Consider the following 14,557-nt stretch of genomic DNA (forward strand, 5'->3'; position numbering starts at 1 on the left):
TGTACAAGATGTGGTTTACACACTGTTGTACACACTGTACTGTATACAGAGTTTTCAATTTGAGTACATGTACATATATGTGCATCTGATATTGCGGGGTCATCTCAGTTAAGTCCTAATTAGTTTGCAGGGTGTCATTTTGACTTTAAGGCAGGGAGGAAAAATGCCCAGATTTTCTCAGCAACCTCCTTTTGTTTTACATTTTTCTCTTTAAAATCCTGATCAAAACACAATGGAGCTGCCAACATAAAGGTTGGTGTTTACACTGGAATTTGGGCACTTTAATTTGTGTATTAATTTATTCTGTTTCATTTAGTCAAGAAAGTGTGTGTGTGTGTGTCTGTGTGTGTCTGTGTGTGTCTAAGTGTAAAAGATGTTGCCTTTAACCAAGCTGTTCTGAGTGGAAAAACATGCCAATGTTGCTGCAAATACTGGCAACAGTCCCAACCACCAGCGACTGGATTCAGTAGTAAATGCTCGCTTGGTCCTCCATGTTGCCTTAGAAATAATGCACAATAAGAATGAATGTTAGTTATTAGTGATAAGAGGCAATTTTCTTGCCCTAATTCCAGAGCAGTTTAAGGTGGTACATTAACAGTAAAACATTGATTATGCCATTTGCAGGAATGTTCTTTCTCCGTCAGATTTTTGGATGGCTTTTAGATAAAATGAAAGTACAATTTTTCTAAAAGTCTCTTTTCTTTTGTTGTAGCTTTTCCAAATTTTATGAGAACTGACATTTCAGAAGATACAGAAAATGACACATTACGTCTATTTGGGGTCTCATAGACTCCATCTGTAAAACATGGTTGAATACAATGGATTTTCTGATGTGTGATTGGTGTGGACTGTACTTTTTTTTTTAGCAGCACTACCCCTCCAAAATAAGTCTGTCTGGACTATTTTAGTAAGAGGTCTATAATATATATAGTATATAAACCTATAAGTAACGTCACTGTGTAGGATAACATACTGTACATTAGTTTTGTTTGCCAAAAAGTCATTGACAGACAAAAGAAATTTGTTCATGCATAGCCCATATAATATTTCCTTATTTGGTGTAATAACATGCTTTATGGTCATTTCTGTATTTTGTCACCATCAAATGTGCAAAACTATGTTTTTGTCAAAGAGACACAATATTTTTACAAGTATTTCAAGGGGAAAAAATGGTTGATTTTGCAATTACTATAATTTTACGCATACAGCAGTGGGGTCTGAGGGACCTGACCTGAGCCAATGTCAACAAAAGACGAGGGTTAGTAATAAAGCAATTTATTTGCCAAATAAGAATGCCTATACAGTATATACAATACGTACGACAGCCTGAATACTACCAGGAAAATGTTTGGCAAAACAAAAGTAGATGGACTCCCAGACTGCATGAAAAGTGAACAATCATAATTGTATTCTGTAACACAAGCAATGATATAACGAGGGATTCCTGACCCCTCTGGGCTATTAAATATACACATTGCATTACCTATATAAAACAATCTGTACACCGTTGTATGTAAAATACGATTGCACAACCCAACAAGTCCCACAACATTTCTATATTTGAATTCAAGCAAGGCCTTTGCCGCCTAATCTTGATAAAATAACATAAAATAATGAACTCTGTATTTTGGCAACTCCACTACCACTCGACAGTTTCATTCTTGCTGCTGAGGAGGAAAAGTTCTCCTGTGTTGTTTTCCCTTGTTTACCAGTAAACACATGAAAGTGGTCATTACACCAGCTGATGCGATGATGCAACTATAAAAACTAAGGAAAAGGTCGGAAGACAAAACGGTATTTACACAGATGAATGAACACTTGGAGGTGCATGGCTTTCTTTACAGTGTGCGTTTTAATGGTGTGTAGGTTGACGTGAAGAAGACCTCGTCACTCTTATTCAAAGTTTAGTCTGATGGGAGAACCTCTGAAACCAAACCATACTCGGGTCCTCTCTCCTCTCCAGCACTGTAACACTCGGCAGTATCTTCTTCAGCAAAGTTCCACATGGAGGTCGGCTTTACCATCACCTGCAGTCAAAGTTCACTCCTGTTCCTCCTCCTCCTCCTCCTGGAGCTCCTCGATGGCATCCATCTGAGTCCTGGCGCACACCTCTCTCATCGGAGCAGAGTCCTCGCCCTCCACCACCAGCTCATTGGACATCTCATTATTTTTCTGCAGAGATGGCACAAAAATAAAAACCACAGCATCTTTTAAAGGTGACTGGGAAAGAAGAACTAGCATTGCCAGAAATTGCAGCACAACCATTGTGCTAATCTAATACTTAAGAGGCTTCATGATGGAAGAATACAGTATACCTGGGTGAGTAATACATTCCTCGTGAACATGGAAGTATTTAGAGGCATGCATTGCCTCCTGAATCCAATAGCCTCTTATGCTTCTGGTTATCAGCGCTTAACTTATTACAAACTGGAAATACAAATTTGAAAGTTTGAAAGACTTGACTGTGATTACAGTACTTTTCAAACTAGGTGTTAAATGCCACACAGGGTGGCACTGGCAAAATGCCTGTTGTATGCGTTTGTCTTCACTCCTGCTTCTCTTTCTCTTCCCCTCCCCTGTTTTTTTTCATCCAGGTGCTAAAATGACGATTGTTTTCCACCTTTGCAGCCCAGTCATGCATGTCATTTGTTCCCTTAGGTTTTGAGCAGGGGTCCGTTTCAGAAAGCAGGTTTAGTGAAAACTCTGAGTTTGTTAACCCTGAGATGAGGGAAACTGGGTTTTCTGTTTCAGAAAGAGAGGTAACCTCAGAGTCAGTTACTATGGTAACTGAGCCTGTGAACCTAACCTGGTCAGGAGCAGGTTTTCTTCAATAAACCTTGAGTTTCTCTCAGTCTCCTCCCTCTGACACAGCACTCTTTCATTTCCTCATTAATTTGTATCAGGCACATTTTGTGTCATTGTGACATTCTGTGTTAGGCAGACTATAAAACGTTTTTTTTTTCTCAAAACGTTGCATTTCCTTTTGTCGACGATCCCGTTGATGAAGAAGCTGTATTACTTTGCAGGGAGTTAAACATACGTCGGGAGATGATATTGAGGCCCCGACTATAGATGCATTTTCATTTCCAGATACTAGCCTACCCATTTGAGCGGTATGGTTTTTCTTCCCAGTCTCAGTTATGTAGCCTACATAACCGTATCCGTCCTCATATCACTAACGTCACCCATCGTGGACATGCTCTTACATCCCAGCACATTATTTGTGTCACATTACTTTTTTTTTTTGCAAACGGCAGTTTTCTTTACATGGCGATGCAGAGCATATTAGTAAAGCCGCTGTATAGCAAAGCGCACCGTCAGTGACTCGCTCTGAAACGTGTTTTAAACGTTTTTGTAGTGTTCCCTGGACACAAACCAGTAAGAGACATTAAAAAGGAGTTCCACAGTATTGCAGGTGAATGATGTAAACCCTTTGAAATAAAAGATTATGAATTATAATTCTGTTAATGATGGTGCTGCAGCTTCAGAATGGGATTAGTAGGCCTAGGACTTTTTCGCCTGCAGTATTGCACCTAAATGAAATAGATTAGAGGTTCAATACCGTTTCACCAGTAATATTATAATTATGATTAAATATGAAATTAATACACTATATTAGAGGTTACGCATTGACTCCAGCAGCAATTTTCTCTCACGCCAATTCTCTCTCTTTTGCAGCAGCCGCTGTGTTGCTTTTTTAATGAAATACATGTTCAAAATCGCTGTATGTGTGCATGAGTATTTCCGCTGACCAGTTTGTTTGTGGTTGTTACCATGGTGAATCGTAGTATTATGGCTCCATTCATGCTGCCTTTTTCTAGTGGTGGTGCACGCGCTTAACTCTGAGTGAACCTACTCTGTTGATTGAACCTCTCAAAAACTCAAATCAGCCGTTCTGGAACCGAAAACTCAGTTTCCCATCTCAGGGTAAATCAACTCAGAGATCAGGGTTAGACTCAGAGTTTGTTAAACCTCCTTCCTGAAATGGGCCCCAGGCCAATTAACATTCGGGGCCCTCAATCAAAACAGCGCACCTGAGGAGTTCACTCTGTCTGATCTTCCTGCTGCCTGAGCTTAGGTTGCTTTGTGGTGAAACTTTGAACATGGTAAAAAAAAAAAGAGGTGTGAGGTTGAGGACTGTAAGTTAGTTGGGGGGTACCCTGTACATTTTTTACTCAGTTGAACTTGGCCTAGATACACCAGGTCTAGTGGTCAGTGTCACCCCTGTACATGCATTTGTGAAGCACCTTTGTTAGATAAGCAGGCTAGGTTTTGAGATGAGATGAGTTAGGCTTAGTTGTTATCAATTTCATTTGTTTGGCACAACCTCCAGGTCCCATCCTCCACCTTTTTGTGAAAAATTTTTTTGTAGTCAAACTTTTCACTTCAACGCTGACTCACTAATTTGATTGTTATTGTCCCAGTTTTTTACACTCAGTACATCCACACCCATACTGCTTACTGTAGATTATAGTTGTCCTAAATGGAAGGTTTTAAATTTTTTCTTGCATGTATTCATTTTGGTTTCAGCAGTTACATCACTATTCAAACTAAACAGGATAGCCATAATAATGAAGGAGTGAAGGACACGCCTGGTTAAACATGGTTGCTGATGGGTTTTGCAGAAAGCACAGAATAAGGTGTGTACTCATGTTTGCAGTGATCTCAACCCAAGTGTGCTCACCTGTTGTCGATAAACATAGCATGCTGCTATGGCAACCATTGTCGACTCTCCTATGAAGCCGGCCAGGAGGGAACCAACCCCGAGTGTGGCCCCGTGAACCCTGAAATACAAAGGATTATTTTAGAAGTGTGGAAGTAAATCATTCTCCTGTTTGATCTTGTCAGGGGAAAAAAGAAAGAAGAACATTTTACCAGAATAACGCACAATACCATATGAAATAACACAGTAAGCCTGAGTCACAGTGCTGACCTTTGTGACCCTGACGTTCTCTGAAGTGTTGACTTACCCCATATAAGGCAGCACAACTAGACTGGTGATGAGGACAATGATGCGGAGAACCGAGCTGGGGGCCAGCACAAAGGTCTTTTTCAGGGTCATGAGCCATCCAGTCAAATGAGCCCGAACCGTCACTGCAAACACACAAAGTGGAAACATCACCCCACTGGTCCGAGCTACGCCCCGGCTAAAGCCACGGCAGGAAGGAAAATGCAGCTGAAACATGTAATCTAGTGTCTTACCTGGCACGGGAAAAAAGGAGAAAATTTTGAGCGGGACCACACACAGCTCAGCGAAAGCATACTCCACTCCAATGACATCAACCAGGATCTTCTCTGATATGTTAGGAGTCCAAAACACCACAAAGCAAAGCTGGACACAAAATGAACAAAAGCAAATTAATTTCTGCGTTTGCTGCACCACAAAAGAGTTGCCCAGCACGCCTCATTAGATTTCATTAGTTCATTAACTCAAGGGGTTTCGGATTGAATGTGGGCCTTTGAAGCTCACATAAAACACGTGAGTGAGCAAACACATGACTATACAATATTGTTTCTAGAAGCAGTTGCAGAGGCCCGTGCAACATTACCAAAGCATCTCAAAGCCATTAGTGTATTATAAGCACTTTAGGGAGTGTTAAACATAAGTTTAAACCTGTCTGATCTGAACATGAATAATTCTCTAACAAGCACCTGGGGGCCTTAAGATCCATAAAAGGTGTTATTCCAGAATATTTTGTTAAATAAGTCTGTGGAACTGCCAATCCGCTGTCGATGAAGCTGATTTAATCCCTGTCTTTGCTATCCAGTCACATATTATACACTTTGGCACACTGAAACCTGGATACTTCCAAAAAATACTACTACTACAGCTGCGCTTTCCACCAATCATGCTTTCTGCTCGAGCATCTGGGCGAGGAGGTGAGACAGGCTTTCTAATTTACGACAGATGGAAATTCACCCAAATTATCCCCTCTATAAAAACCATTCCTAATTTGAATACCATGCAATCAGCTGTGGTCAAAATGTATTGTATTTTTATTTACTCTCCAACAGCAGTTGGGCAATATTTTTGAAAAAGCCAATCCTAAACCCATCTTCAGGCTGGTCTCACTGCTACCTTTCCTATGTAAAGTTCTACATCACGTCTCAGTCTCAGGTTTCCTCTGTCAGAATAATCTAGTTAGAAGTTACTGCGGTCAGTAATAGAAACCCTGAGGTCTCATCTTGCAGGATCTTTCTGTTGGCAGCCTCAGCCACACTGAACCACCAAATCATCTTGTCCACCATATCTGAACCAGGCATCTTACTTTCCACTGGGGTACCGCAAGGATCTGTGCTTGGTCCCCTTGTCTTCTCAATATACACCACCTCCCTCCCTCTGATTATCCATTCACATGGTTTTTCTTACCATTGCTACGCTGATAACACCCAGCTCTCTGTCGCCAGCTTCTTGAAAAGGTCGGCGTAGCGATAGCGCATATCCAAAAACCGGTTGCTATCTAAGTCTTTGATAATGTTTAAAAGTAGCTGTGTTTCTCCTTCTTATCGGGTCTTCAGCCTTGCAAACTGTTGGCTGGTTGGTTTGTGTACAGAAACCATAGCAACGCACAGAGCTGACCATAAACCTGCGGTGAAAACCCCGATTGAGACGCATATTCCAAATGTGCTGTATACATGTCCAAACAATGCTTCTAAAACCCGAATAATACCGGAATATCCCACATCTTAATCAGAAAATGCTATATTTGGAAAAAAAGCCTTATTCAGAATATCCAACCGGAATATGCTGTTTACATGACCTGTATCAAATTTGGAATATTGTCATATTCGGAATAATAGTGGAATATTGGTGTGCATGTAAACGTACTGAATGTTACCTCAAAACGGATGATAGAACACCACCTTGAACTCAATCGCTTTAAGAATAAATTGGATGTTACTATGGACAAAAAACATCTGCCAAATGCATAAATAAATAATAATAATGAATGTATCTTATGCTGTTGACATTGAGACTCATGCAGCAAGCAATATACAAAGAAATGTCCTTATTTCTGTTCGTATCCAGGATTTTTTCTAATTTTGTGTTCTTAATTTCACGAGTGGTGGTCGAAAACATTTTTCAAATTCAAATTGTTTGTTCAACGCTAGGAAAAAAATAATTTGAGGAACATAAAAAAAAATGCATGAATATCATAATCAAATTTAAATTATATTCTATATATATTATTATGTTTAAGATGGGTTTCTACTGGAAAATCGCATGTTTACTTTAAGTTTAACAGTACGTCGATTTCACAACTGCTAAGGTTTTTCTTTTTACAGCCTGTTCGGTGGCATCTCTCCAATTCTTGGGCATGTGCCAGAGCATTTGCACACGGCACAACATCTGCTCTTATATAGTGTTTAGGGGGCCGTTACCTATGCTAATAAAAAATTATGTTTGAGTCGGCTTGATCATTCAGCACACCTGGGTAAGGGCAGATTTGGATGGTTACGAACATTTTGTGCATCTGGAGTTGACTTCTCTTATTTTTTCGAAAATTAAGAGAAATAAGAAATTTAAGAGAATGTATGACACACAGTACAAGATGAAAGCGCTACAATATTTTGAATACACTGAAATAAAACCTGCCCAGGGTAATTCCATAAACATTTCACCATCTCACTCTTCTAAAATAATTAGACATGTAGTAGGAAATTATGAATTGTGCAAAAAAAGCCATTGATGTGGTTTTTGATCCCTTAAACCAAAATATAGGAATAGATTTCTATTGGTATCGCCTTACCAGCTATCTTTATCACAAATTTGTTTAGCTAAAGTGAAACCGCCGTCTCCCCTGAATCAGCTACGGTTTCTCTAAACAAGGTGAGACATCCACACCCACTGCCTTGACATCCTAAACACAGTCTGTTTTCATAAGATTAAACTATTTGTTACAGAACATTACGCCGTTCCTTTCTCAAATATACTTTCGCCTGCCTCCTCTGCTGTTTTTCATTCTGTTGTCTTCCTTCATGCGTAATCAGAACAAGTCCTGACATGAGGGCTGTCAGTTTGTATTTTACAACACTGCTACAGAACATACCTATCTGCCTGTTGTGCTGTGTCGAGCACACACCCTCACATACCGTACATGTTTACAGCTCTGGGATTCCACATCTGGTGTGCCACTCTCTTCCTCCTCCTCCTACTCCTCCTCCTAAAAGACCCAACCTTGGCCACAAACTTCCTGTTTTTCTTATCCGGGCTGTTACAACAACTAACTGGGGACAAAGACTCCTTTTTACTTTACAGAAGATCACTTCATTGTTTTAATGTCAAGTAGAAGGCAAATACGATCAGAAAGCCTGATCATTCAGTGTTTTTGCGAAAAGCAAAAACACTGAGTAGCAGCGTACGTAGTGTGGCTGCAGCACTCATTGCTTAAAAGTACACCTGTGAGGGGCTTTTGGAATGTGTTAACTGATATGTTTTACTTGAATGCCTATTTTATTAAGCACTTAAAGCTTGGGTGGGAGTGTTATGGGGGAAACAAAAGTCCCTTAGCCTCTTCACAAATCCCACCCTACTGTGTCTCCCTCTCTCTGCAACCTGAAACCACGACAGGACGGCTAAGGAAAAGTACGACATGCATCTAAGCTGTGAACCGCTATCCCTTTGAACTTTAGCGTACAGCTGTACAGGCATAAATAACTTAAATGTAGGATCTTTTCTAGAACTCCTGAGTTTTGCCATTGTTTCGGAGAAAGCAGTCGAGTTCAGAAATGATTTAGTGGAAAAATTTGGCATTGAGAATTGCCTTTGGCAAACTTTGCAAAAGCGGTGTCAAACTTGTTTCTGCACAACACTGGACTGGTTCTGTCAGTCATGGAAGTGAACCCTAACCTGCACTCTGTACCTTTTTAACCTGTGGTACAGCAGGATTAGAAAAAGGTAAACATAGCAGAGATGGTGCATTCTGCCTGCTGGTGGGGTTTTAATCTTTTTTTATCAGCATGTGCATACACAAATACACTGCAAGTGTAGGACTGTCTTTTATGAAAGTAAATACTGGAACTTCATACTATCTGTATCAACTACCAGGGATGGTCTAGATGTTTGAATAACACGGTGTCTACAATACAGCAAGCCTTAAAAAGAGGATTTTGTTTTTCTTATTTGAGTAAACCTCAAAGGCTGCGACTTTCACTTAACTCAGATGTTAATCCTCAAATCTGAGAAGAGCCAAAAATTGTTTGCCAGTTTTGTTTAATAATGGACTAAAACCATGAATCGATTTTCAAAATTGTTGCGGATTAATTTTCTGCCATTTGATTCATTGTTTCACCTCCAAACTGCATTCATTTTTCCTTGAAAATTCCAGCCAGACATTCAGGACTGTTTCCACCCAGACCATTAAAACAAACTGTTAACCTCACCTTCTTTCTGAGCTAATTCATGCTATATTCTGAGAGTAAAAGTGCCTGAAAAAAAACATCTTACCGTGAGTGACAGAGCTACACAGCAGGATGTAAACTTTTTGATATGTGACTTGGTGACAGGGGTGCCAGCGTTCATCTTGTTGCTGGGATTGTTCTGTTAATAAGAGAGCAATATTAGTGGTGTAAACGATAAACTGTTACCACTGCAACAAACACTAGTAATGGGAGTTTGGATTACCTTGTCAAAGGCAGGGTACACTGCTCTCAGTTCGGTTAACCAACCGTAGGGCATATGACCCACAGGGTATGTGGCCGTGAGGACAGCCACAGCCTGGAATGACAAAGACAGGCAGCTATAAGTCATCAGCACGCCACCACTTTAATGTTCAAAATACCACACGGAGCACACACTGCCAAATGAATGACCGCCCGGTATCTAACAATAGCAGACAGGAAAGCAACACGTGTGTCTCTCACTTTCCCAGCGGCGTGCAGTTTTTCACAAGTTTATGATTGGATAACAGCCTTGAGCTTGACATTGTGTCCCAAACAACAACGGGCATTGTCAGGCTTTACGCAGGAACAGTAGGACCATGTAGGATTGTTTTCACTCAGTGCAATTATGCCCTGAGTTCCACATGAACGTGGTGAATCACCTAAACCACTGGCAGTCAGTGTTGTCAATGATTTCCAGTTCATTCTGGTAAACAGCTTTCTGTATTGTCTCTAGTAGTTAGGGTCGCTGTAAGCCAGAAAGCTCCAGATGGAGCTTGTTAGCATCTGGCTTTTCATCTGCAATAACTTGAGGGAAAAATGAGTCCAGTGGCTTCAAAAAGCTATAAAGTCCGATGTCGAACAACAGTCTGTAATTATACTAGTATTACTATCAAGTAATTTGTGGCAGCTTTATTAATAACATCCAGATTAAATGCAAATGACATAACGTGATGTATTCCTAATCATACATGACAGTCAATGTAAAGAATGATAGGAAAATGCTTTCTAGAAGAACAGTTCAGATATTTGTGGCGAATTAAATTCCTGATATACACACCTCTGTGGCATCAGAGGTCCCCTTGAGATCGCGAGACACAAAGAGGTTGACGATGGGTCGGCTGATACGCTGAGTGGCTAGGATGAGGGCCAGGGGCCACCAGAAAGTCAGCATCTTTTTGATAGTGGCATCGCCCTGCAGGGATCAAGACATATACCAAAAAAAAATCACTTGTTTTAGAAAAAAGACGAGCTTCAAAACCTATTACAAAATTAAACTAACTCCATTGTCCCTTTAGTTCAGGTCCACACCCCTTATTTATTTCTGACATATTTTTCTTTTTTTCCTTACAGGGGAAAACTTTAACAATAACTAACAAGTTTAACAATAAAAAGGCAGCACTTACGCCCACATCAAGTCCACTGGAGTCTGGGATGTTGTCGTGAATTTTACAGTAGTAACCCATACCGACAATGGTGAAACGGACCAAGGCACCCATATACAGGGAAAGGATCGGGATAAGTAAAGGCTCCACACATTCTAGGTTACTGTGGAGGAGAATGGCCACAAACACAATCTGCAGGAAAGAACAGTGAAGATAAACATCAAAAATCAATTACAAAACGTTCTTCCAACTATTCAACTGTTGCCTTCTGCATTAAATAAAAAAATAAAAAAAGTGATGGATCTCATTACCTGGGCCACAACATCAGATATTGAGGCTGAGCCAACTATGACGCTGTACTTGTGCTTGAGAAGTATCCCTGCATGAATCCACGCCTTCAAAACAGAACAATGGACAGAAGTGTTATCCCAAGACACCAAGCTTTAAACTAAAAACAAAGACTATTTTGGGCATTTTTTTCAACCACAGCTGGATGACAAGCTATATATAATGGGAGAGAGCTAGACTTTGAAGCAGGGAAAACACTATCACTTGGAGCCAGCATGGACAGAAGATTAAAAACCAGCAATTTCTAGGTCAGATGTGTTTAAATCCATGATTTCATGACAAAATGCTTGACTATTAATGTAGAATAATCCTGCTATACTGCACACTCACCATTGCATCCAACAAAGGAAATGCAGCCAGGTATAAGAACGCCCTTCTTGTCTTGTGCCCCACAGATTCGTCCACATGGTGGAGCTTATTAATGATGTAGTATCCTAAATCTGTGTAAGCTATAGAGGGAAAAAAGAGAAAACTACAGGTAAGTAGAGGTTAAGGAGATCATTTCTACCCTATTTTTTATTGTTTTGAGCAGCAGAAGATTGTGATCTTCCCCAGAAAGAAAGCTGTCAGAGGGTGCTACCATAATAAAACTTAAGGTTTGCCACAAATACCAAAAACCACACTTTTACAGGATGCGGTTTAAGCGCAGCTTGTTATCCCGTGTGCACAAACAACCCTTAAACACACACCTATCAAGATGTGAAGGACGAACGCGATGACCCCGGCCGTCACCATGCAGAACACAGCCTTCCTCCGGTCCGTCTTGCTGTTGACAAACACCAAACCCACATTCTTGAAGTCGCTCATGGGTCCGGTGAAGAACTTCATCAGGGAGTAGGCCAGGCCATAGCTGGCCAGCATTTCAATTGCATCCTCTTTGACTGTGGCTATGCCCCTGTTGAGGGCCTGGAAAATATATTGTGGGGTTGGTGTGGAGAGGGTGAGGTGTCAGGGGAATGAGACAGCACATGAGGGAGGGGGGAAAGAGAAGTTCAGTATGGCAGTGTGACCAGCCCACATGACCATGACTTAGCCTAACTTTATCTCTGACCAGATGGTACTCCATAACAGCCAAGCATTAAAATGAATACTTGCATGTGCTTTACAGACACAATAAAACACGAGACCTTTGACTAGTGCAAAGCATTATGTACCATCATGTCTGCACAGGAAACACCCACAACGCTTTATCCAAGAAGTATTTCCATTCAGAACCACTACTACAGCTGCCCTTTTACTTTGCGGGACTATGTGCTATTTATACCAGCTAACAGAGACATTACATAAGCTAATCCTAACATCTCCCAGCCACAATGTGTTTTTGTCGGTACTCTCACACTATCTGCTTAAAGGCTATTAGGAGAGGGCAGTCACCAGACCAGTCATATTGCTGAGAAACGACAGGAAATGACCAAGCAGGAAAATATGACAGCTAACGTTAAAGAAAATGCCAGGGCGTGCGTTTCAATTGTGTACATGATCAGCCATGATCTACAAACAGGTCTAATACAATATAACAATATAATCTACAAATCACAGGCAGGTAGTGTGCTGCTTTTCTAGGACAGGTTGGATAATAAATAATATCCGCAGTAACATTAGCCCAATGCATTTAAAGACAGAAGTGACGAAAAAATCTCCTCAGAATAAACAAGGGCCTCCCTCTCCCTCTCCCTCTCCTCCTGAATAATGTATATACAAACCTAATGGATGTCTTCACAGTGCCTCTCAGCCTGCCAGCTAAATTAGCTCTAGCTACAACACAAGCCAAGCGTCTTTAAACTAACAAAATAAGGCTCGAAATATTCAGTGTAAATCGGACAAACGGTGTCTGTCAGTGTGCTCTGGCGCTTCAAAACTGCTGCTCAGCAACAGCAGCGGTTGACACACTGAAACATTATCCCAGCGGTGGAATAAAAAACCGTTAGCCGCTGTTAGCAAAAGGCAAAGCTACAGTCTTGAGCTTGTCATTATTGAGCGAAAAACAACGCTAGCTAGCAAAACAAAAACGATAACGTTACCTGTTCCCCGAGGTCGATGGCAACATTGGTGATCGCCAAAGGCACCAGAAAGCGGATGAGAGGCCAGTAAGGACTGAGAGATGGAAAATCCACCATAGTACAAGCCGGGATGACAGAGCGAGGGGCATCTGCCTCGGTCTTGATTGATTAAAAACGAAATCAAAGAGTAGCGGCTAGAAGGCAGTCAAAGCACCTGTATTTCTAGCGAGAAAAGGGAGGTTAAGTGAGGCAGCGGCAGGAGCCGTGGCGCTCCTGTAGCGGCAGCGCTTCACACAATACTTCGATGCTGCTGAGCTGAGGAGAAGGTCAACGGAAATTTCAGACAGGCGCATCTTCCTCGCAAATCATCATCAAGGGGGTGGGGGGAGACGCAAGGTGACATCAAAACAGCGCCGAATTTGAGCGAGGAAGAGTCCCACGGTATCCGACGGTAAATGTTTGGATTTAAGCAATAATCTGAAACTGGCTGGATTAGTTTTCTAGCTAACGTTACGCATTTGACTGCGCCTGTGCTACGCAGTCCCGTTGTTGTTGACCCTCCCCGAGGATGGAACCAACTGCTGCCTGCACGTGTGCCAGGCATCCCGGCCGTGACATCATCAGTAAGTAAACCTCGCTTTTATTATTGCTGCCTGTACACACAGGACTGCATAACGTGTTTACCTTAAAGCAACACATGGCGTTCTGACTAGGCAGGCTATTGATTTAACTGGCATGTCATGGTGAATTAACATCCCTTTTGGGGGGGTATTATTTTTTTATTTACAAGCCACCAAAAATTGGAGACAATTTAACTGGATTCTGATACAAAGATTGAATGAAACAGTGCGGGGCTGGATTTACATGGTCGAAGACCCTCATAGACCTAAATGTTACAAATGTATCTTCACACAGAAAGATATAGTTTGGTCCCATAATACAGTTTTTACAGTTTTGTTTACATTGTACCCCTCTTTTAAGGGCATACATTATATTTAGAATAAACAAGCCCTGATATGGCAATATCTAGTGAAAACCTGACCCCTGGTGGACAAAGCAAGAAGAATGTGTTTCAATATGAGATTTCAATAACGGCTGTCTGTTCTAATCTTTTTTTCTTTTTCTTTTTTCTTTATACTCTGTTGATTTGCTTTGTTGTATATCTTTCTGCTTCTGTGCTATGTCTTGTATTGTGCTAAGTTCTGTGTTGTGCTTTGTTTTGTTGTTTTCTGTTTCTGGGATGTTTTGTGCTAAGTTTTGTTTTGCTTGTGTTGTCTTCCTTTTTGTTTCTTTGTATTTTAAAAAGCCTTTTTTAACATCGAGGGCAGGGGACTACAGATGAAAAATAGCCTTTTGGCTAATTCTGGCTTTTTTTTAACCCATTGGGAAATCATGTGTTTTATTAATTTGCACTGTCCCCTTTCATAAAATAAACTGAACTGA

General features: G+C 40.9%; 1 protein-coding gene and 1 long non-coding RNA gene across 3 annotated transcripts; one reads left to right on the forward strand and one right to left on the reverse strand.

Annotated features, from left to right (window-relative positions):
- Window positions 1-1,259: 1,259 nt before the first annotated feature.
- ankha (ANKH inorganic pyrophosphate transport regulator a) lies at window positions 1,260-13,629 on the reverse strand. Of its 2 annotated transcripts, none has more exons than XM_031292798.2 (12): window positions 13,136-13,629; window positions 11,804-12,020; window positions 11,445-11,563; window positions 11,078-11,161; window positions 10,788-10,958; window positions 10,442-10,576; window positions 9,626-9,718; window positions 9,449-9,541; window positions 5,203-5,332; window positions 4,971-5,094; window positions 4,685-4,784; window positions 1,260-2,172 (listed from the first exon to the last, which is right to left on the reverse strand). In XM_031292798.2, exons 1-12 carry the CDS (start codon window positions 13,229-13,231, stop codon window positions 2,041-2,043), a joined length of 1,494 nt encoding a protein of 497 aa, XP_031148658.1. In that variant the 5' UTR covers window positions 13,232-13,629; the 3' UTR covers window positions 1,260-2,040. The 2 variants fall into 2 exon arrangements, with proteins under 2 accessions (XP_031148658.1, XP_031148659.1); XM_031292799.2 differs by lacking the exon at window positions 13,136-13,629 and adding an exon at window positions 12,818-13,015.
- On the forward strand, window positions 2,162-5,094 carry LOC118494343. Its single transcript, XR_004896468.1, has 2 exons — window positions 2,162-2,319; window positions 4,661-5,094. It is a non-coding gene; the product is annotated as an uncharacterized LOC118494343 (long non-coding RNA).
- Window positions 13,630-14,557: the final 928 nt, after the last annotated feature.

This window comes from Sander lucioperca, chromosome 23 (genome assembly GCF_008315115.2).
Source record: "Sander lucioperca isolate FBNREF2018 chromosome 23, SLUC_FBN_1.2, whole genome shotgun sequence".
NCBI classification, from domain to species: Eukaryota; Metazoa; Chordata; class Actinopteri; order Perciformes; family Percidae; genus Sander; species Sander lucioperca.

Bases quoted from the DNA above. Each gene is read 5' to 3' on its own strand.
- ankha (XM_031292798.2), bottom strand. From the start codon at position 13,231: ATGGTGGATTTTCCATCTCTCAGTCCTTACTGGCCTCTCATCCGCTTT. The intron at 10,577-10,787 runs GTAAGTGCTGCC...TGATCCCTGCAG, and splicing joins CCAGTGGACTTGATGTGGGC to GGCGATGCCACTATCAAAAA. The intron at 5,333-9,448 runs GTAAGATGTTTT...TTTTGTGTCCAG, and splicing joins GTGTAGCTCTGTCACTCACG to CTTTGCTTTGTGGTGTTTTG.